The sequence below is a fragment of the Rattus norvegicus genome, chromosome 1 (assembly GCF_036323735.1).
Source record: "Rattus norvegicus strain BN/NHsdMcwi chromosome 1, GRCr8, whole genome shotgun sequence".
NCBI classification, from domain to species: Eukaryota; Metazoa; Chordata; class Mammalia; order Rodentia; family Muridae; genus Rattus; species Rattus norvegicus.
Genome location: NC_086019.1, coordinates 174,085,553 through 174,107,593, shown reverse-complemented (window position 1 = coordinate 174,107,593; position 22,041 = coordinate 174,085,553). Strand labels below are relative to the sequence as shown.

The window sequence follows — 22,041 nt, the reverse complement described above, 5'->3', positions numbered from 1 at the left end:
GGTTGTGGGGATCAAACTCAAGTAAGTCCTCAGGCAAATACTTTTAGCCACTGAACCCATCTCATTAGCCTATCAATTTATATTCTTTTGCCACTATTCTCAAAAGCCTGAAGTAACAGACAGTTGATAGTTGGTTTTGATATTTACTCTCTAAGTTGTGGTTGGATTTATATACTAATGAATTATGAGTTTACAAAGAAGAAAGTCATGTAGTATTCATGTATTATATATGTTGTTGTTTTGTTTCGTTTTTCCAAGACATGGTTTTTCTGTATCTTGCCCTGGCTTTCCTGGAACTCCTCTGTAGACCAGGCTGGCCTCCAACTGCTGGGATTAAAGGCATTTGCCACCATTGTTGGTCTGATCTTGCTGTTTTTGAACAAACCAATTTCACTACACTGCACAAGTATTCTGTATAGAGAGTAGTGTGCATGCCCCATTTCTTTTCTTTTCTTTTTTTTTTTTTTTACTAACTTGAGTATTTCTTATATACATTTCGAGTGTTATTCCCTTTCCCGGTTTCCAGGCAAACATCCCTCTCCCCCCTCCCCTTCCTTATGGGTGTTCCCCTCCCAACCCTCCCCCCATTGCCACCCTCCCCCCCATAGTCTAGTTCACTGGGGGTTCAGTCTTAGCAGGACCCAGGGCTTCCCCTTCCACTGGTGCTCTTACTAGGATATTCATTGCTACCTATGGGGTCAGAGTCCAGGGTCAGTCCATGTATAGTCTTTAGGTAGTGGCTTAGTCCCTGGAAGCTCTGGTCGCTTGACATTGTTGTACATATGGGGTCTCGAGCCCCTTCAAGCTCTTCCAGTTCTTTCTCTGATTGCTTCAACGGGGGACCTATTCTCAGTTCAGTGGTTTGCTGCTGGCATTCGCCTCTGTATTTGCTGTATTCTGGCTGTGTCTCTCAGGAGCGATCTATATCCGGCTCCTGTCGGTCTGCACTTCTTTGCTTCATCCATCTTGTCTAATGGGGTGGCTGTATATGTATGGGCCACATGTGGGGCAGGCTCTGAATGGGTGTTCCTTCAGTCTCTGTTTTAATCTTTGCCTCTCCCTTCCCTGCCAAGGGTATTCTTTTTCCTCATTTAAAGAAGGAGTGAAGCATTCACATTTTGATCATCCGTCTTGAGTTTCGTTTGTTCTAGGGATCTAGGGTAATTCAAGCATTTGGGCTAATAGCCACTTATCAATGAGTGCATACCATGTATGTCTTTCTGTGATTGGGTTAGCTCACTCAGGATGATATTTTCCAGTTCCAACCATTTGCCTACGAATTTCATAAACTCGTTGTTTTTGATAGCTGAGTAATATTCCATTGTGTAGATGTACCACATTTTCTGTATCCATTCCTCTGTTGAAGGGCATCTGGGTTCTTTCCAGTTTCTGGCTATTATAAATAAGGCTGCAATGAACATAGTGGAGCACGTGTCTCTTTTATATGTTGAGGCATCTTTTGGGTATATGCCCAAGAGAGGTATAGCTGGATCCTCAGGCAGTTCAATGTCCAATTTTCTGAGGAACCTCCAGACTGATTTCCAGAATGGTTGTACCAGTCTGCAATCCCACCAACAATGGAGGAGTGTTCCTCTTTCTCCACATCCTCGCCAGCATCTGCTGTCACCTGAGTTTTTGATCTTAGCCATTCTCACTGGTGTGAGGTGAAATCTCAAGGTTGTTTTGATTTGCATTTCCCTTATGACTAAAGATGTTGAACATTTCTTTAGGTGTTTCTCCGCCATTCGGCATTCCTCAGCTGTGAATTCTTTGTTTAGCTCTGAACCCCATTTTTTAATAGGGTTATTTGTCTCCCTGCGGTCTAACTTCTTGAGTTCTTTGTATATTTTGGATATAAGCCCTCTATGAGTTGTAGGATTGGTAAAGATCTTTTCCCAATCTGTTGGTTGCCGTTTTGTCCTAACCACAGTGTCCTTTGCCTTACAGAAGCTTTGCAGTTTTATGAGATCCCATTTGTCGATTCTTGATCTTAGAGCGTAAGCCATTGGTGTTTTGTTCAGGAAATTTTTTCCAGTGCCCATGTGTTCCAGATGCTTCCCTAGTTTTTCTTCTATTAATTTGAGTGTGTCTGGTTTGATGTGGAGGTCCTTGATCCACTTGGACTTAAGCTTTGTACAGGGTGATAAGCATGGATCGATCTGCATTCTTCTACATGTTGACCTCCAGTTGAACCAGCACCATTTGCTGAAAATGCTATCTTTTTTCCACTGGATGGTTTTGGCTCCTTTGTCAAAAATCAAGTGACCATAGGTGTGTGGGTTCATTTCTGGGTCTTCAATTCTATTCCATTGGTCTATCTGTCTGTCTCTGTACCAATACCATGCAGTTTTTATCACTATTGCTCTGTAATACTGCTTGAGTTCAGGGATAGTGATTCCCCCTGAAGTCCTTTTATTGTTGAGGATAGCTTTAGCTATCCTGGGTTTTTTGTTATTCCAGATGAATTTGCAAATTGTTCTGTCTAACTCTTTGAAGAAATGGATTGGTATTTTCATGGGGATTGCATTGAATCTGTAGATTGCTTTTGGTAAAATGGCCATTTTTACTATATTAATCCTGCCAATCCATGAGCATGGGAGATCTTTCCATCTTCTGAGGTCTTCTTCAATTTCTTTCCTCAGTGTCTTGAAGTTCTTATTGTACAGATCTTTTACTTGCTTGGTTAAAGTCACACCGAGGTACTTTATATTATTTGGGTGTATTATGAAGGGTGTCGTTTCCCTAATTTCTTTCTCGGCTTGTTTCTCTTTTGTATAGAGGAAGGCAACTGATTTATTTGAGTTAATTTGCTGAAGTTGTTTATCAGCTTTAGTAGTTCTCTGGTGGAACTTTTGGGATCACTTAAATAAACTATCATATCATCTGCAAATAGTGATATTTTGACCTCTTCTTTTCCGATCTGTATCCCCTTGACCTCCTTTTGTTGTCTGATTGCTCTGGCTAGAACTTCAAGAACTATATTGAATAAGTAGGGAGAGAGTGGGCAGCCTTGTCTAGTCCCTGATTTTAGTGGGATTGCTTCAAGTTTCTCTCCATTTAGTTTAATGTTAGCAACTGGTTTGCTGTATATGGCTTTTACTATGTTTAGGTATGGGCCTTGATTTCCTATTCTTTCCAGCACTTTTATCATGAAGGGGTGTTGAATTTTGTCAAATGCTTTCTCAGCATCTAATGAAATGATCATGTGGTTCTGTTCTTTCAGTTTGTTTATATAATGGATCACGTTGATGGTTTTCCGTATATTAAACCATCCCTGCATGCCTGGGATGAAGCCTACTTGATCATGGTGGATGATTGTTTTGATGTGCTCTTAGATTCGGTTTGCCAGAATTTTGTTGAGTATTTTTGCGTCGATATTCATAAGGGAAATTGGTCTGAAGTTCTCTTTCTTTGTTGTGTCTTTGTGTGGTTTAGGCATAAGAGTAATTGTGGCTTCATAGAAGGTATTCGGTAGTGATCCATCTGTTTCAATTTTGTGGAATAGTTTGGATAATATTGGTACGAGGTCTTCTATGAAGGTCTGATAGAATTCTGCACTAAACCCGTCTGGACCTGGGCTCTTTTTGGTTGGGAGACCTTTAATGACTGCTTCTATTTCCTTAGGAGTTATGGGGTTGTTTAACTGGTTTATCTGTTCCTGATTTAACTTCAGTACCTGGTATCTGTCTAGGAAATTGTCCATTTCCTGCAGATTTTCAAGTTTTGTTGAATATAGGCTTTTATAGTAAGATCTGATGATTTTTTGAATTTCCTCTGAATCTGTAGTTATGTCTCCCTTTTCATTTCTGATTTTGTTAATTTGGACACACTCTCTGTGTCCTGTTGTTAGTCTGGCTAAGGGTTTATCTATCTTGTTGATGTTCTCAAAGAACCAACTTTTGGTTCTGTTGATTCTTTCTATGGTCCTTTTTGTTTCTACTTGGTTGATTTCAGCTCTGAGTTTGATTATTTCCTGCCTTCTACTCCTCCTGGGTGTATTTGCTTCTTTTTGTTCTAGAGCTTTTAGGTGTGCTGTCAAGCTGCTGACATATGCTCTTTCCTGTTTCTTTCTGCAGGCACTCAGCGCTATGAGTTTTCCTCTTAGCACAGCTTTCATTGTGTCCCATAAGTTTGGGTATGTTGTACCTTCATTTTCATTAAATTCTAAAAAGTCTTTAATTTCTTTCTTTATTTCTTCCTTGACCAGGTTATCATTGAGTAGAGCATTGTTCAATTTCCACGTATATGTGGGCATTCTTCTCTATTGTTATTGAAGACCAGTTTTAGGCCGTGGTGGTCTGATAGCACGCATGGGATTATTTCTATCTTTCTGTACCTGTTGAGGCCCGTTTTTTGACCAATTATATGGTCAATTTTGGAGAAAGTACCATGAGGAGCTGAGAAGAAGGTATATCCTTTTGCTTTAGGATAGAATGTTCTATAAATATCTGTTAAGTCCATTTGGCTCATGACTTCTCTTAGTCTGTCGACATCACTGTTTAATTTCTGTTTCCATGATCTGTCCATTGATGAGAGTGGGGTGTTGAAATCTCCCACTATTATTGTGTGAGGTGCAATGTGTGTTTTGAGCTTTAGTAAGGTTTCTTTTACGTATGTAGGTGCCCTTGTATTTGGGGCATAGATATTTAGGATTGAGAGTTCATCTTGGTGGATTTTTCCATTGATGAATATGAAGTGTCCTTCCTTATCTTTTTTGATGACTTTTAGTTGAAAATTGATTTTATTTGATATTAGAATGGCTACTCCAGCTTGCTTCTTCCCACCATTTGCTTGGAAAGTTGTTTTCCAGCCTTTCACTCTGAGGTAGTGTCTGTCTTTGTCTCTGAGGTGTGTTTCCTGTAGGCAGCAGAATGCAGGTTCCTCGTTGCGTATCCAGTTTGTAAATCTATTTCTTTTTATTGGGGAGTTGAGGCCATTGATGTTGAGAGATATTAAGGAATAGTGATTATTGCTTCCCGTTATAGTCATATTTGGATGTGAGGTTGTGTTTGTGTGCTTTCACTGTCTTTGTTTTGTTGCCAAGACGATTAGTTTCTTGCTTCTTCTAGGGTATAGCTTGCCTCCTTATGTTGGGCTTTACCATTTATTATCCTTTGTAGTGCTGGATTTGTAGAAAGATGTTGTGTTAATTTGGTTTTGTCATGGAATATCTTGGTTTCTCCATCTATGTTAATTGAGAATTTTGCAGGATACAGTAACCTGGGCTGGCATTTGTGTTCTCTTAGGGTCTGTATGACATCAGTCCAGGATCTTCTGGCCTTCATAGTTTCTGGCGAGAAGTCTCCTGTGATTCTGATAGGTCTGCCTTTATATGTTACTTGACCTTTTTCCCTTACTGCTTTTAATATTCTTTCTTTATTTTGTGCGTTTGGTGTTTTGACAAGTATGTGACGGGAGGTGTTTCTTTTCTTGTCCAATCTATGTGGAGTTCTGTAGGCTTCTTGTATGTCTATGGGTATCTCTTTTTTTAGGTTAGGGAAGTTTTCTTCTATGATTTTGTTGAAGATATTTACTGGTCCTTTGAGCTGGGAGTCTTCACTCTCTTCTATACCTATTATCCTTAGGTTTGATCTTCTCATTGAGTCCTGGATTTCCTGTATGTTTTGGACCAGTAGCTTTTTCCGCTTTACATTATCTTTGACAGTTGAGTCAATGATTGCTATGGAATCTTCTGCTCCTGAGATTCTCTCTTCCATCTCTTGTATTCTGTTGGTGAAGCTTGTATCTACAGCTCCTTGTCTCTTCTTTTGGTTTTCTATATCCAGGGTTGTTTCCATGTGTTCTTTCTTGATTGCTTCTATTTCCATTTTTAATTCCTTCAACTGTTTGATTGTGTTTTCCTGGAATTCTTTCAGGGATTTTTTCGATTCTTTCAGGGATTTTTGCGATTCCTCTCTGTAGGCTTCTACTTGTTTATTAATGTTTTCCTGTGTTTCCCTAAGGGAGTTCTTCACGTCTTTCTTGAAGTCCTCCAGCATCATGATCAAATATGATTTTGAAACTAGATCTTGCTTTTCTGGTGTGTTTGGATATTCCATGTTTGTTTTGGTGGGAGAATTGGGCTCCGATGATGCCATGTAGTCTTGGTTTCTGTTCCTTTTTGTTCCTTTGTTCTGTTTGTGCTTGCTTCTCGCCATCAGATTATCTCTAGTGTTACTTTGTTCTGCTATTTCTGACAGTGGCTAGACTGTCCTATAAGCCTGTGTGTCAGGAGTGCTGTAGACCTGTTTTCCTCTCTTTCAGTCAGTTATGGGGACAGAGTGTTCTGCTTTCAGGCGTGTAGTTTTTCCTCTCTACAGGTCTTCAGCTGTTCCTGTGGGCCTGTGTCTTGAGTTCACCAGGCAGCTTTCTTGCAGCAGAAAAGTTGGTCTTACCTGTGGTCCCGAGGCTCAAGTTCGCTCGCGGGGTGCTGCTCACGGGCTCTTTGCGGCGGCAGCAACCAGGAAGACCTGTGCCACCCCTTCCGGGAGCTTATGCAGGCCAGGAGTGCCCACCTGACCAGGCGGAGAGGTCTCTTTCCCACGGGGTCTGGGAGCAGAGAGCTGCTGCGGGCCGGGATCCTGGAGTGTGGGACTTCCGGTAAACACAGGACGTGCCCGGTTCTAGAGGAATTCTGCCTCTGTGTGTCCCGATTTCACCAGGCAGCCTTCTTGCAACAGACAAGTTGGTCTTACCTGTGGTCCTGAGGCTCAAGTTTGCTCGCGGGGTCCCGCCCACAGGCTCTCTGGGGCGGCAGCAACCAAGAAGACCTGTGATGCCCCTTCCGGGAGCGTCAGTGCACCAGGGTTCCAGATGGCCTTTGGTGTTTTCCTCTGGCGTCCGAGATGTATGTACAGAGAGCAGTCTCTTCTGGTTTCCCAGGCTTGTCTGCCTCTCTGAAGGTTTAGCTCTCCCTCCCACGGGATTTGGGTGCAGAGGCTCTTTTCTTTTTTTTTTTCTTTTTTTCTTTCTTTTGTAGCTGGGGACCAAACCCAGGGCCTTGCGCTTGCTAGTCAAGCGCTCTACCACTGAGCTAAATCCCCAACCCCTCCCATTTCTTAATGAGATATTTTGTTCTTTTTTCTTTTAATTGATAAGATATAATTGCCCACCTAAACATACAAAGCCCAGTACCATCCATCTCTTAAGAACATTGATAACAACCTGTAAATACACAGAGCGAGATCTTTACGTCAGCCTCCATTGTCCTGCCACGGCTTCTCAGCCTCTCCTCCTCTCTTCCTCCAGATATTTTGTTCTTTATGCATTGTGTTTAATATGTATTCTTGGCCTTCAGAGGGCAGGAATAGAGTTTGGCTAGCATGTTGGAAGCTTAAGGTTTTCGCTCACACATTGCACAGCTGGCATAATTGCATACATCTGTAATATCAACACTTAAGAGGTGGAAGAAGGAGGACTAGAAATTCAAGGTCATCCCCAGCTATGTAATGAGTTTGAGGCTTGGGCTACAGGAGACTGTATCAGGGTAACAAAGCCTTCCTACTCAGTCGTGTAAAGTCTGTGGGCTCTTTGCTAAGTTTAGCTTGGGAAAAAGAAGTTTGTGCATTCCAAATAAATCTTTTGAATAATAGGAGATGAAGAAGAACCTGGAAAATCACATTACATTCTTACCTATATTATTTAATAGCCACAAAGATTTATTTCAGTTGGAAAAAAGTCTAATTTCATTAAATATACAGAAGTTCAGCTAGGAAAGCCTGTTGCAGAATGACCTCTTGGCATTCTTTCTATTAGTTAACAAATAGTTTCCCCCTCTTATCCTTTGGGCCTGGGCAGACACAATTAGATCTACTTAATTTGGTGAGGTTTGTGTTTCTAGTAATTTTGGCATTGCTACACAAGCCTTCTGGATAGTAAAAAGATAACATTAAAAAATGGTTTTCTGGGTTGGGGATTTAGCTCAGTGGTAGAGCGCTTTCCTAGGAAGCGCAAGGCCCTGGGTTCGATCCACAGCTCCAAAAAAAAAGAACCAAAAAAAAAAAAATGATTTTCTACTTAAAAGCAAATTTTATAAATTAAGAGTGGGTAATTTAAGTATTGTAAAATTCTTTCGATTAGCCTGTATCATTTTAAGATGAACAAGTTAATTTTGTATATCCCAGATGCCAGAAGTTTGGTTTTCTACTATTGTGCTTTTCTGTTGAAGCCCTTTCTGGGTGGTAGTTGCCTCTGTGAGAAGGAGAATAGTTACAGGGGGATCCAAGGGAACTGCTTGCCGAATAGGTTGGAGTAAAAGCAGTAGAACTAACGTGAGGAATGTACTGTGGCATATTTTAAACTTGACTTTTTTCTTTTGGGAGGAAAATAGTCTCATTTTAATATTGGTTATGTATTTTATTATGATGATGATTTTATGGCAGGATATTCTAGAAGTGCTGTTTGAATAATATGAGTACAGTAGGTAACAGGCATAGAGGTTTTTTTGCTTATTTGTTTTGTTTTTTTCAGACAGCGTTTATGTAAACCAGGCTGACTCAAACTCAGAAATCCACTTGCCGCTGCCTCCCAAGTGCTGGATTAGAGGGTATGTGCCATCACTCCCTCTTAGTTTAGACATAGAGTCTTAAAAGTGTTTCATACTGACTAAAGACATAGAAAAGAGCGCATGCTTTTACATGCCCAAAACCTTGCATTCAGTCCTCAGCACTGCACAAACCGGGCATGGTGGCATATGCTCATAATCCTGCCAAAGTGAAGGTAGAGTGTTGCTGTGCCCAAATATCACTACTCAAACTGTCCTGGTGACAGCAGCAGCACTCTTTGCTACCTGCCCCAGTATTCTGGGTTCTCCAATGAAACACACACACACACACACACACACACACACACACACACACACACACACACACACCCCACCTTATATTTTAATGTGCTGGAAACAGCTCAATGCCTGGGCCACTTCTAAATCTCGTGGCTAACAAACTCCCCTCCGATATTCCTGAGTTATTACTTACTAAAACCTATATTCCATATTGGCTGCCTTGGACCCATACCTGCAGCCCTCTTGGGCTGAGTTCCCCCAACACCTACATGGTCACTATGTTCTCTGTTCAGCACACCTCAGGCATGGCTTCTACTCCTTTCTTGGCATGGTGGCTATCTCTCTTCCTACTCCTTCCTCAGTCCCTTGCCCAGGAATCCCAGCTCTGTCTCCCTGTCCAGCTGGCAACTTTATTTACCAATCAAAACCAACTGGGCCAGAGTCCCTCAGCACTGTATGTGTGGACATAATTCATGCAGCATTAGACCAAATCTGCAGCAGTAGAGGATCAGAAGTTCAAGATCATGTTGGGAGGTCATAGGGAGGTGGGAGGCAAGCCTGGCTACTTGAGCCTCTTAAAGGAGGAGAAAGAAGAAAAGAGGAGTAAAAGAAAAGGAACAGGGATTAGTTTTGAGACAAGATTTTTGTTGGTTCTATTTAAATATTTGTTGCTGAATACACATTCTATGAATTAACAGCCAGATTTATCTATTATGGCTCCAGAGGGAAGATTGTGATCAGCAGATAGATATTTTGTAAAAGAATTTTCCTCCCATGAAATTAAATTAAATGACTATTAGTATAATAAAATGTGAGACTGGAAGGTGGGGTGGTAGTGGCAGCAGTGGCACAGTCCCACACTTGGAAGGCAGAAGTAGGTGGATCTCTGAGTTCAAGGCCAGCCTGGTCTACAGAATGAGTTCTAGGATAGTCGGGGCTACACAGAGAAACCCTGTGTCGAGAAAACAAAAAAGAAAAAAAAAGAAAAAAAAAAAAAAAGAAGGCTGGAAAGATAGCTCCATGGTTAAGAACACTCACTGGCTGCTCTTCCAGATTCCCCAGGTTCAGTTCTTAGTAACTACATGGTGTCTTACAGCCATCTGTGACCTCAGTTCCAGGGTATTCACTGCCCTCTTCCAGACTACCCTGGTACCAGGTTTGCATGTGGTACATAGACATATATGTAGGCAAAACACCCATACACATAAAATGAGAAAAAAGTATTAACAAATAATCTTCTCAAGAAGCTGTGTCAAATTACTGTAAATATAAACCTCACATGTACTATTGTAAAACTGGGAGTTTTAAAACAACAGGAAGTTAGTTTTTCACAGTCTTAAAGACTTAAGGTTAGATTCTTCCAGAGAACTGAGGGGAGAGTCAGTTCCATGTACAAAATCCTGCCTTGAATGATGGCTACTGGAAGGCCTTGGCATTTTTTGGCTTGTAGTTTTATCATTCCAGTCTTTGTTTTAAACTTCGTGCAGCATTTCCCCTATGTTTGTCTACGTTGCTATTTTTTCTTATGCTACCAGTTATTGGAGTTGGGTCCACTCTAACCCAGCATGACCTCATCTTAACTAATTATATCTGCAAAGACATTGTTTCTAGATAAAGTTTGTTCTCAGTATTTCGGTAATTGTGGATAGATAATTTAACAGTATACCAAATAACAAAATACATGCCATATATTCTGGGACTTGGAGGGAGTTTAAAGTTATTCAAATTAATCTAAACATGCCTATCTTGTAATTCAAAAGGTACATATGGAAAAAGACTAGGGATGTGGGGAGAGAAAAGAATTCTCCTCAAGCTTTGATGGACAGAGTTCTCTTTCTGGTTCATATCCACCTATATTCTGTGCCACTTATTGAAATACTAGGGTCGCTTAAAATTTGGGACTATCATAATAAAGCCTACTATGGGTGTGTATCTTTGTTCTTTCATTTCTTTTGAGTGATATGGTTGTATCACAGAGTGTATATATGATTAGCTTAAAAATTCTTCTTTGAAATATGACAGACATTGAACAATAACATATCACAATACTTGGTTTGGTGAATTTTGCTAAGTAAACATACTTCTGTAATCAGAGTACAGATATAGAAACACAACATTAACCAGCACATTAGAAACCTCTCACCCCTTCCAGTTATTAGCATCTACTGACAGATTACTTTTAGCAATTTTTTTCTAGTAGAATATAATAATTTTTCTTCTTTAACATGGGAGTGGAAGCATATTCTCCTTTCTCTTGTGCATTATTATTTCTCTTTATCATTATTTTAATTTATTGTATAGGAGATAAGAAACTTCTGTTTCGCCAGCTGAGCAAATTGGTGCCATAGCAGATTCAGTTTCTAGTAACCAGAACAAACACAACCAATTGAAAGAAATAATAGTTCCATTACAAATAAAATTGCCTAATGAAAGTATATTTATACTAAATATCATTTACCAAATTTAAAACACTGTTAAAGGCTGTTATGTCTCTGAATGTGTGTGTGTGTGTGTATGTGTGTGCAAGTGCGCTCACGCATATGTAGTAAGTGGTAGAATGTACAGTTGACATCTGTATAGTACCAGGTTCTTTCTGTATCACCCATCCCTGGAAAAAACAATGAAATACTGTGTTAGTTATCTTTTGTTGCTATAATAAAACTTTGGTCAAAGTGACTTGAAGGAAGAAAGGGTTTATTTGAGCTTCTGGATCCATAGGGATTGCACTCCTCATTTTGACAGTGGCATAGCAACAGGAGCAAGTGGGCTGATGACATTTACACAACACAGGAAGCAGAGAGAATAAGAAGGGGGTTCAGGTTTCAAAGCTAACTCCTTCAGTAGTGATTCCTCCAGCTGTTCTTCCTCCTCAAAAGAGTCTATAACCTTTTTTTTTTCTTTCTTTCTTTTTTTGGTTCTTTTTTTCGGAGCTGGGGACTGAAGTCTATAACCTTCTTAAAGCAAGTGTTCAGATACATGAGACTATGGAAGACATTTCTCATTCAAATGACCACAAATACTAACAGACATCTTTGAATATTGATTGTGTTTTGTTTGAGACAGGATCTCACTATGTAGCCTTGGCTGTCCTAGAGCATGCTATGTAGACCAGGCTGGCCTCAACTCACAGAACTCTGTCTGCCTTAACCTCCTAAGTGCTGGGATTAGAGGCCTGCTGCTTTATTCTTAAGAAGAAACACAAAAGTCATTCTGGTTTTGTATTTTGCTTTGTTTTTTAAAATATTTTAATTTAGAACAATTTGGATACAAAGAAAAAATGTAAACAGAATTTTCACATATTTTGACAGTTATTAAAATTACCATCGTAATCTTGTCAAAACTGATAAATTAAGATTAGTTGATTATTAGGAATGGTATTAATAGATTTTACTTAGATTTTTAACCCTTTTTGATATCTTTTAGTTAAGGATGCAAATCAAGACTAGAATTTAAGTTATCTTTATGCTTTCTTAGTGTCCACTGACCTATGAGTGTGACAGTCTTAGTATGCACTTTGCTTTGCAGTTCGGAAGAATATGCACTGGCTGTGTGTACACGCATGCATTTGTGTATTTGTGAGTGTGTGTGTGTGTGTGTGTGTGTGTATGTGTGTGCGAGCGTGCATGTCGGTGTGGTGTCTTAGTCACTATTTTATTGCTGTGAAGAGCCACCATGATCAAGGTAGCTCCTATAAAAGAAAGCATTTAATTGGGTCCTTACTTAAGGTTTCAGAGGTTTGTTTATTATCATGGCAGGGACCATGGTGACATGCAGGCAGGCACTGGAGCAGTAGCTGAGAGCTACATCCTGATCCATAGGCAGAGAAAGTGAGACTAGGCCTGGTATAGACTTAAAACCTCAAAGCCCATCCCCACTTTGCATTTCCTCCAACAAGGCCACACCTCCTAATCCTTCCCATCTTTTCAAGTAGTGCCACTCCCTGGTGACTAAGCATTCAAATATGTGAGCCTCCTGGGGTTATTTTACTCAAACCACTACAGTTGGTATGCACACAGGTGTTGGGGGTACGTGTGGAGGCTAGAGTTCCATAGTAGGAGTGTTCCTTAACTACTTTCTACCTTGTCTTGTGAGACAGGATCTCTTAATGATTCTGGAGCTTACTAATTTGCTAGACTGTCTGGCCAGCAAGCATCAGGGATCCTCCCATCTCAGCTTCCTCAATTTTGTGGTTACAGGAGCAGCAACACGCTCGGGATGGCGGGCACTGGGGATTGTGCTCAGGTTGTTATGTTTACACAGCAAGGCCTTTACCCAGGGAGCTGGCTCTTCAGCACCAGTTAAGCATTTCTAAGAATATCCCTCACTTTGTTTGATATTTTCTGGTGATTAGATCAGGGTTATGATTTTGGGGGTATCATTATCAGAGGCTTCATTTGCTTTTCATTACCTCAGAGCCTACATAGAGTCAGTGACATCATTGAAGAGGTTGATCTTCACTTGGTTAAGATGAGTATGTGTAAGGTTTCTCAGCTGTCACTGCCATTTTCCTCCTGTTAGGGCTTATTATTCGAAAACGAGTCTTTAAATTTAGCCTTTTCTCAAGGGAGGAACATTAAAATTAAGGTTCATCTCCTGAAGGGCAAATATAAATGTATGAATTCTGTGTAGAACATTTATGCTTTCTTTGTCCATATTTGCTCATGTAATTACTTACTGATTTCAGTTACGGACTTACACATATTTGTTTGTGCTTTGTCACACAGAGACATTACTGCTTATTACTTACAATTTTTGGATGCTCTTTGAGGTACCTTGCTGTTTCTTTTTTTTTTTTTTTTCCCGGAGCTGGGGACCAAACCCAGGGCCTTGTGCTTGCTAGGCAAGTGCTCTACCACTGAGCTAAATCCCCAATCCCTGTTTCTTTTTTAAAGACAAATTCTCCCTACATTGTCCAGCTTAACTTTGGAAGGATCAAGTTTTCTTTTGGCCTCGGCACCCATCACTATGCTGGCTTCTATATGTCCTTACCCCAACTGCTCACATGACAGCTTATAAGCATAATTAATTAATTTTATGGTGCTGGCAATTGGATCTATGTCTTTGCATATTCTAGACAAACATTCAACCACTAAACTGTGTCTCCTGCCTTCTACTAAAAGTTTGATTAGGAATTCATTGAACAACTGTTTTGGATGGGATAAATTGTCATGTAGGTAATGGGAATTTAACCCAGGTCCAGGTCCTCTGTAAGAAGAACAAGTGTTCCTTAACCACTGAGTCATTGCTTCAGCCTCTAAAGATGATAGTTTCACTCAAACTCCAGTTACAGTAATTGCTTTCTGTGGCAATTCATTCTGTTGTGTGTGTGGTGCCTATAGGATGTCTCCTGATTTTACCTTCCCAGTGCTAGAACTACAGGCATTGCATTGACACATTTGGATTTTTATATGGATCCTTGATGTTTTAACTTTGTCCTTGCTTTGTATTAACTCAAAAATATATACTTTTACCTTGGTTCTTCCCCAATATATCTTCTATATATCAACCATTTGAACAAAGTTAAAATGTATTGCTAACTTTACTTTTTAATTCTTTTTGAAGAGATCATCATTTTATATAGGTGTTTCCAGATTAACAGTTTGAGAGAGTTTGATCTAGCAAGGTACCCCTTATAGTGTGGTTTAGTTTGTACTCCAGTGACAAAAATACAGACCTATACCGTGTTAAGGAATGGAGAAGTACTTTAAGTATAGTTTGTCTGTTTGCTGTAAGATGTTATGTGCTGTTATGTGCTCTCGGAAGTTAGTGGAGGAGATAGAGCCTGGAGAGCTATGCAGTCTTTGTTTGATGACATTTGTTTTCTTCCTACGTGTCTGTTTTGCTCCCTTGACAAATCTCAATGTAGAATACTTCTCCTCTGCTCTATGCCTTTACTTTCACATGTAAACTCCTGTGGTTGCCTGAGGTCTTGTTCTTTTCTTCTTTCTTTTCTTTGGTGCTGGATATTGAAACTAAGGACTTACTTGTACATATTAATAAGCAAGCATTCTTCTCTGAATTCTACCACCAGTTCATATATGAGTTTTATTGAACAAATAATTTTCTTTTCTTCCCTCCTTCCTTCCCTCCTTTCTTTCTTTTGGGAAAAGAAGTAATATGATAAGTATTCATTCAGGTTTTATAGTAGCTTATAAGTGATTCATTTTGATCTTTCTCACCAGGGCCAGGAGAAGGTCTGGGGAAAATAATTCAGAGATTCCCACAGCAGGACTGGGATGACACACCCTTTCCACAGGGAATTGAATTGGTAAGTTGGTACCTTTATCCTGATGCCTTTTTAAAAAATTGCTACATTTTAGCTCTTACTATAGTATTTTTCCTATTTAGTAATTTTATTTTATTCTATTGTTAGGAATAATTTATTACATGAATTATGGAGTGTCTGCTATGCTGTTCTTTTCCTCCATTCAAAGTGCTTGGTAGCATTACAGATTAATGATCTTTATGTATCCAAAAGCAGAAATCCTCTGAGTCTTTAAAAACAAGTTGGGTTTTTAAAAGATTTTTATTTGTTTTGTTGAATGTGGTTTGCCTGCATATATGTATGGGCACCACATCTGTGCCTGGTGCCCACAGGAGTCAGAAGAAGGTACAGGATCCCTTGGAACTGGAGTCATGGGTAGTTGTGATCTACCATGTGGCTGCTAAGAGCAACATGTGCTCTTAACTGCTGAGTTCTCTCTCCAGGCCCATGGATTCTTCAAGAGAAATCTTAGCACAGTAACTTTTACATCAACCAGTAAAGTACCTTTTCTTTTCAACTTTCTACCTTACTGATTGTCTTAGGGTTTTACTGCTGTGAAGAGACACCATGACCAAGACAGCTTTGATAAAGGACAACACATACAAATTTCAGTTCAGTCCATTATCATCGTGATGGGACAAGCATATTCAAATTGTCACACTGTTTTAATCCTAGAACTCAGGAAGGAGAGGCAGGTAAATCACTGTGAGTTTGAGGCCAGACTGATTTACATGGACAGTTCCAGCATAGCTAGGTCTTCAGAGCAAGACTCTGTCTCAAAAAGATAAACACGCACTTTGTGCTCCACACGCACACGCGCACACACCACACCAATCTTTAAATGATGTGATAGTCAAGAATACAGGCTCTGGAACATAAGCCTGGGCTTAATAAGGCCTAGCTGCATGGTATGACTTTTTTTTTTTTTTTTTTTTTTCTTGGAGCTGGGGACCGAACCCAGGGCCTTGTGCTTGCTAGGTGAGCGCCTCTACCACTGAGCTAAATCCCCAACCCCATGGTATGACTTTTGATTAATTATTGGCCTCAGATTCTTCATCTGTGAAATGAGGATAATAGAAATACTAATATCATAGTCCTATTGTAGAGACAAAATAGGAAAACTGCGTCTGAAATGCATATAGAACAATACCTTCCATAGGCAGTAGTGCTTAAGTGAGGTTGATGCTTGTTTGGGTAAATGTTCTTTGTTATTTTATTTTATTTGAAACAGTTTCCTGTAGTTCCAGCTGGCCTCAAGTTCACTGTGTAGTCTATGACCTTGACTTCTCAATGCATGTGATGAGTAGTGGGATTACAGGTGTGTGCTCCCACACCCAGCCTACATAGTTGTTTTTATTGTTCATAATTGCTGTTTGTTTGACATATCTTAGCAACTCTTTCAGAGGAAAAATAGGTTTTTTTCCCCTATTTTCACTTTATGTGTATGGGTGTTTTGCCTGACTGTATGTATATCCACCATATGCATCCCTGATACTCATGAAGACTGAAAGAGGGCATCATATGACCTGGAACTGGAGTTACAGACAGTTGCGAATCACCATGTGGGTGCTGGGAATTGAAAAGATCCTTTGCCAAAGGAGCCAGGGCTCCTTAACCACTGTTACCTCTCTTATTTTTTTATTTTTTTTTTTTTTGTTCTTTTTTTTTTCGGAGCTGGGGACCGAACCCAGGGCCTTGCGCTTCCTAGGCAAGCGCTCTACCACTGAGCTAAATCCCCAACCCCCACTGTTACCTCTCTTGTCTCTTTCCTCACTAGCATGGTTTAGAAATGTCCATTAGGAACAAGTTGAGCAGAAACAGGCTAAAAATGTTAAGTTTTCTTACTGTAACTGAGATGATAATGACCTTTAACCTTGTACTATATGTTTTTGTAGGTGGGTAGAAAGGTGATGTTTAAATTTTGACTTTGAAAATGGGGAAGGAATGTAAGGATCCAAGGAAAGTGACTTCTTGGAGTGCCCCTTGCATTCTTTTCTCTTCTCTTCCACATGCTTCCACAAGACAATAATTGATTTTACTATTTGAATAACCAGGTATTTGTACTACAAATGTTTTTAATGTTGACTGAAAGGGGAAATTTTGGGGTCTTGATAAAATTTTCTGTGAGTTTTTGCCTTTGCTCACATGAAATATAGATGTACAGATGGCTGCTTTTCTGCAGTGTGCATATGAAAAACCTTCACAAGTTTCTAGAACAATATATAATATGGTAAGCCAAAGAGATTTTGGATTGGGGTAGAGAGTTTGCTAGGACCAAGAAAGGATACTTTTTATATTTTATAAATCAAGGGACAGATAAATATGTAATACATCTGTATACATCCAGCACTAAGGGAGAGACAAAAGTAAATGGAGTGTGTGTCTGTGAGAGAGAGAGAGAGAGAGAGAGAGAGAGAGAGAGAGAGAGAGAGAGATACACACAAAAAAACACAGTCCTGTGTTGATGTGTCAGTATGATGGCAGGTGGAGGCTTATACTACTGATTTAGTGAAATGGAGATGCCACACTTCCGGTAAACCGGTCAGCACCCAAGACCTTTCTATGTGACTTCTTGGCTGAGTCTTGTCATGGTATTTCAGAACTTCAGAGACTAGTTAATACTTTAGGAATATTTAACATGTGTGCATGTGTATGCATCAGTGCTCATGTGGAGGCCAGAGGGCAACTTTTCAGGAGTAAGTTCTCTCCTATCCTGATTTGGAGATAGCATTTCCCTTCTTGTGGCTATGGCACAAGAAACACACCCCAGGCTTTTTAGCTCTTGACCTTCTTGCCATTTTTATCGCAGTCTCTGTCTCATAGTCATGGTGCTGCGATTGTAAATGTATGCTACCACATCTGGCTTTTTATCTAGGTTGTAGGGATCAGATTCAGATCATCAGGCTCACGTGGCATGCACTTTTACCCAGTGAGCCATTCCCACAACCTTACTGGTTTCTTATTCTTTAACATTTTTTTATACTTAATAGCAACTTTGATTTGTTAGTGCCTGTACTTACAAATTACAAAGTAAATTTAACAACAAATGAAGCTCATTTTAAAAACTGAATAAACTTCTGTTAATCTTTAATAAAAGTGTTGAACTATTATTGCCTTATGCTATCCTTGCATAAATTAGATATATGATTCTGTACATGCAGTAACTTCTGTTGCAGAGTATTTGATCTCACTGTGAACCCCGGGATTGTGTTATTTACTGTTAAACCTGTTTCTAGTTGTGTGGTCAGCCCTTAGCACACACCTTTAATCCCTCTGGCTGGAATAGAGACACACCCATAGTACATCCCTTTAATCCCAAACCATGAAGGTAAAGTTAGTTTGTAGGAGGAAGCTCCCATGTTTGAAAGTGATGTCTAATTGAGAGGCAGAGAGTGACAAATCAGAGAAAAAATTGACAGAATAGGATATGCCCAACTTTCATGAGAAGAGACAGGAAAGAGAGTCTACTTCAGAGCAGTGCAGAAAGAAAGGAGGAGGCACTTTTACTGGGACAGTTGTACAGAGACAGATTGCAGAGAGAAAATAAGCTAGACACAGGTGAAGGCAGAAGATTAGAACAGATTGCTAGGGTAAATCTGAGGCCATTCCGAGTAATTCAGGAGAAGCTGAGAGAGAAGTTAGATGGAATCAGTCAGTTTGGAGAGGAGTTTGAGCCAGATCAGCTGAGTTGAACCAGCCAGCCAGAGCTCAGAAAGAACCAGAAAGGGTGAGCTTATTCAGCAGTGAGTCTCAGAGGCTGAGAACATTCTAGACCTAATTGTACAGAGGCTGGAAGCTTCCAGGACTAGGCCTAGGTTGGCAGACTAAGGCAGTAAGCCTCGGAGATGACAATTACTTCAGGCAAATAAAAGTTAAATTTTACAAAGTTGTGTAACTGATATACTGAATGATTGTAACTCTTAATATAAAAAGATAGATGTCAAAAGTGATCTGTCTCAGTTTCTAAGTTTGTTATTCCAGAGTGATAGTCCCTTTCCTGATGATACATATGAAAAACCTTCATAGCATTTCTAAGTTAGAGTGGCATTGAGCTTGTAACATTAAGGTTACTATCTAGCAGTTATAAATACTTGGAGGAACTCATGAAAACTAGATGATTGGTGCTTGTGTATTAATTTACAAATAAAGGTGAGGCTTAGGAAGTTTATATAATTTCAACAAAGTCTATCAGATAGGATGCAACAAAACTAGTATTTAATGCCTGTCTTGTATATTAATTTCAGTCAAGGTAGAGTGTTTTAGAAGTGACATTTTCAAACTATGGTTGTAATTGTGTTCTAGTGGAAATGCAGGATCTGAACAATAACTGCTCAAAGAGAAAAAGAGGTTTGTTTTTGTTTTTTTTTGTTTTTGTTTTTTTGACCCAATTGGTAAGATATAATTGCACACTTAAACATACAAAGCCCGGTACTGTCCATCCCTTAGGAACATTGATAACAACCTGTAAATACACAGAGCAGAATCTTAACATCACCTGCCATGGCTTCTCCCCTTCTCTTCTGTCTCCTCCTTCCCATCCTAGTCTCCTCCTCTTCCTTCAAACTTCTCTCCCGCCCATCCTTCCTTCTCCAGTGACAGGCCTCCTTCTATCCTGTACCTGCCCCTCACCTGTTCTTTACAAATTCAATGGGGAGGTGGTTCTGGTGAAGTCACCTGATTCCTGAGTAGACTAGGCAGCTGTCCTTGAGGCAGTGGAATTAGCATCAAAATACAGATGACTCCAGGGCAAACCACAACATTTCCCCCTTTTTGTCCAGTTAAAAAGCCTTTTCACTTATATATAAATTGAGTACAATTACTACCATTCTACAACTTATAAAGCATATGATATTCTCAACACCCAGCCCATCACTGTATCAGTTAAACAGAACATTTAGTTATCCATTCCAACTTAATGAAAGGCTTAAAATCTATATTATATCTTGGCTAGCTTGTATACTATCTGATAACTATCCAATAAAATATGTATATTCAGAGTTAAACAGTCTGATAGGCTATGAGACTATAATGAGTCTTCAACCCTGTCAGAAATCTGAGAATGACCAAATATCTACACACAGAGGAAGCCTAACACGGCTTCCAGAACTGAGAGGTTGTAGAGACAAATCTCCACTAGCAAAGTCCCCAGTTAGCAACATGTGAGCGCAAATTTTCAGCCTTCTGGCCCAAAATCAACTCAAAGACTCTTGAAATGCAGATTTTGAAGGGCTGATCACCCTGTCTTGGCAGGGTTTATCAGTCAACTATTCTGCATAATTTGTCCTTTTCTGGACAATATTTGTCTGCAGATGAAACAGGCAGTTTTGTCTAGCAGCTGCCTAGCCACAAAGTATTGCCTCACCTGGAGATAGAGATGTTAATTCTTCATTAAATCCACCAAAGGGGAACTGTTAGGAGCAGATATGTCTCAACAAAAGATAAATAACTTTAAATCTCAAATTTTGTGGATTTCTGACGTTTTTGAAAACCATCTATCTATATAAGACAATCTGGACTGTTGTCTACATATCCTACATATTATCTTGAAAGTACTCTCACAAACTCAGAGCCATGAATTTGCTATTTGAATCTTAACTCACAGGTGTAATCAACTCAGACGTTTGTAATGACAATAGAAGGACTGGCTCTAAACCTTGTACTTTTAAACTTTGTTTTGGGTATAAATTCTATACCCAAACAAAGATATGATTTAAGCTTAGTTACCAAATGAGATTATGACTGTACAATTCGATCTAGCTAATTCCTCCCTGTTAAATTACAACCAATTTTAAATTCCTCATAAAAACAACTTTAGAATAACCACTTTCAGCCCCCCAAAGTCCAGGGAATTGGGGCAACGACTCCTTTATAACTTCTTCAAGCTGTACATGGGCGTTGAGATATCCTTGGGGGTAGGGTGTAGGAAGAATGAAGTAAATGCTGTAGCCGATGTGTCCTGACTGGACCCAGCTGAAAGTCCTTGAGACCAGGAATCCAAGTAGGCACACTCTGTAAAATACAACTCTCAAGACAAAAGTTTAGAATCGAGATATCTTTTTGTTTGTTTCTCCTGAATAAATTTTTCAGGCAGTCTACCTCTATCAAATCTGATCAGTATGACTCTGTGAGGTTTCCAGAGCCTAATCACACTTTTTAAAAACACAAAGACAAAGTCTTTCTCCCAAAATACGGTGTTCCTTAGTCTGAAACCAGAAAAGCTTGTATCTTGTACTCTCTCCCAGAGTAATAATATAACCATGACACTTAAAGTCACACCCATCATGAAGACTAAATTTTTTAAAAAGGAAGTTAGCTAAACAATTAGCCTGATAGACTTTTATACTCTGTGATATCAGGAAATTAACCCAAAATTTCCGTGGAGCCCACGTTAAGAGAATCTGAGCTTCCTGTTGTGGTAAATATCAAAAGTAAACACAAACCCTTGCTAGCCGGCATCAACGAGCCATATGGCCTTTAGCGGGGTAATTCATAAAACAAACTAAACACCTTTTATCAATTTCAGTATCAGTAAGCAACACATCAAACCAGGACTTTAGCCCAAAATATGTCAATCTGTCAAGCTCTCTACCCATAGCCACAGATTTTTATTTAACCTTAATAACTTCTATAATATATGCCTGCATTCACTCTCCCTGGTGTTACAGACATTCATCACAACTCTCTACTTGGAGTTAGTGACCAATTTTTCCCTATCTAAGTTCCGAACCATAGATGAAAATCCACAAATGATTCCACCACGTGATTCAGGTAATCTCTGTACTCAAAAGAGGTTTATTTAACTCATAGCTTTGAGAATTGAAAGTCCAAACAGAGTAGTACAGGGGTGCTATGGTGGAAATATATGTAGGAGCAAGCAGTAGGTACAGAGGGAATCAGAGATCCCATGTGGAGTCCTCTGTTTTTATAACAACTCTTTCATAAGAACTACAAGGGGTCCTCTGGGAAATATTTTCATTCCTCCATTGACCTTTAT

General features: G+C 39.6%; 1 protein-coding gene across 13 annotated transcripts in view; it reads left to right on the top strand.

The window, feature by feature from the left end:
- Sbf2 (SET binding factor 2) overlaps nucleotides 1-22,041 on the top strand; it is a 366,952-nt gene that overhangs the window by 46,996 nt on the left and 297,915 nt on the right. For all 13 annotated transcript variants that reach the window (XM_039091527.2, XM_008759798.4, XM_063274831.1 and 10 more), the window contains 1 exon segment: nucleotides 14,965-15,050. In XM_039091527.2, the coding sequence (XP_038947455.1) occupies nucleotides 14,965-15,050 (86 nt within the window).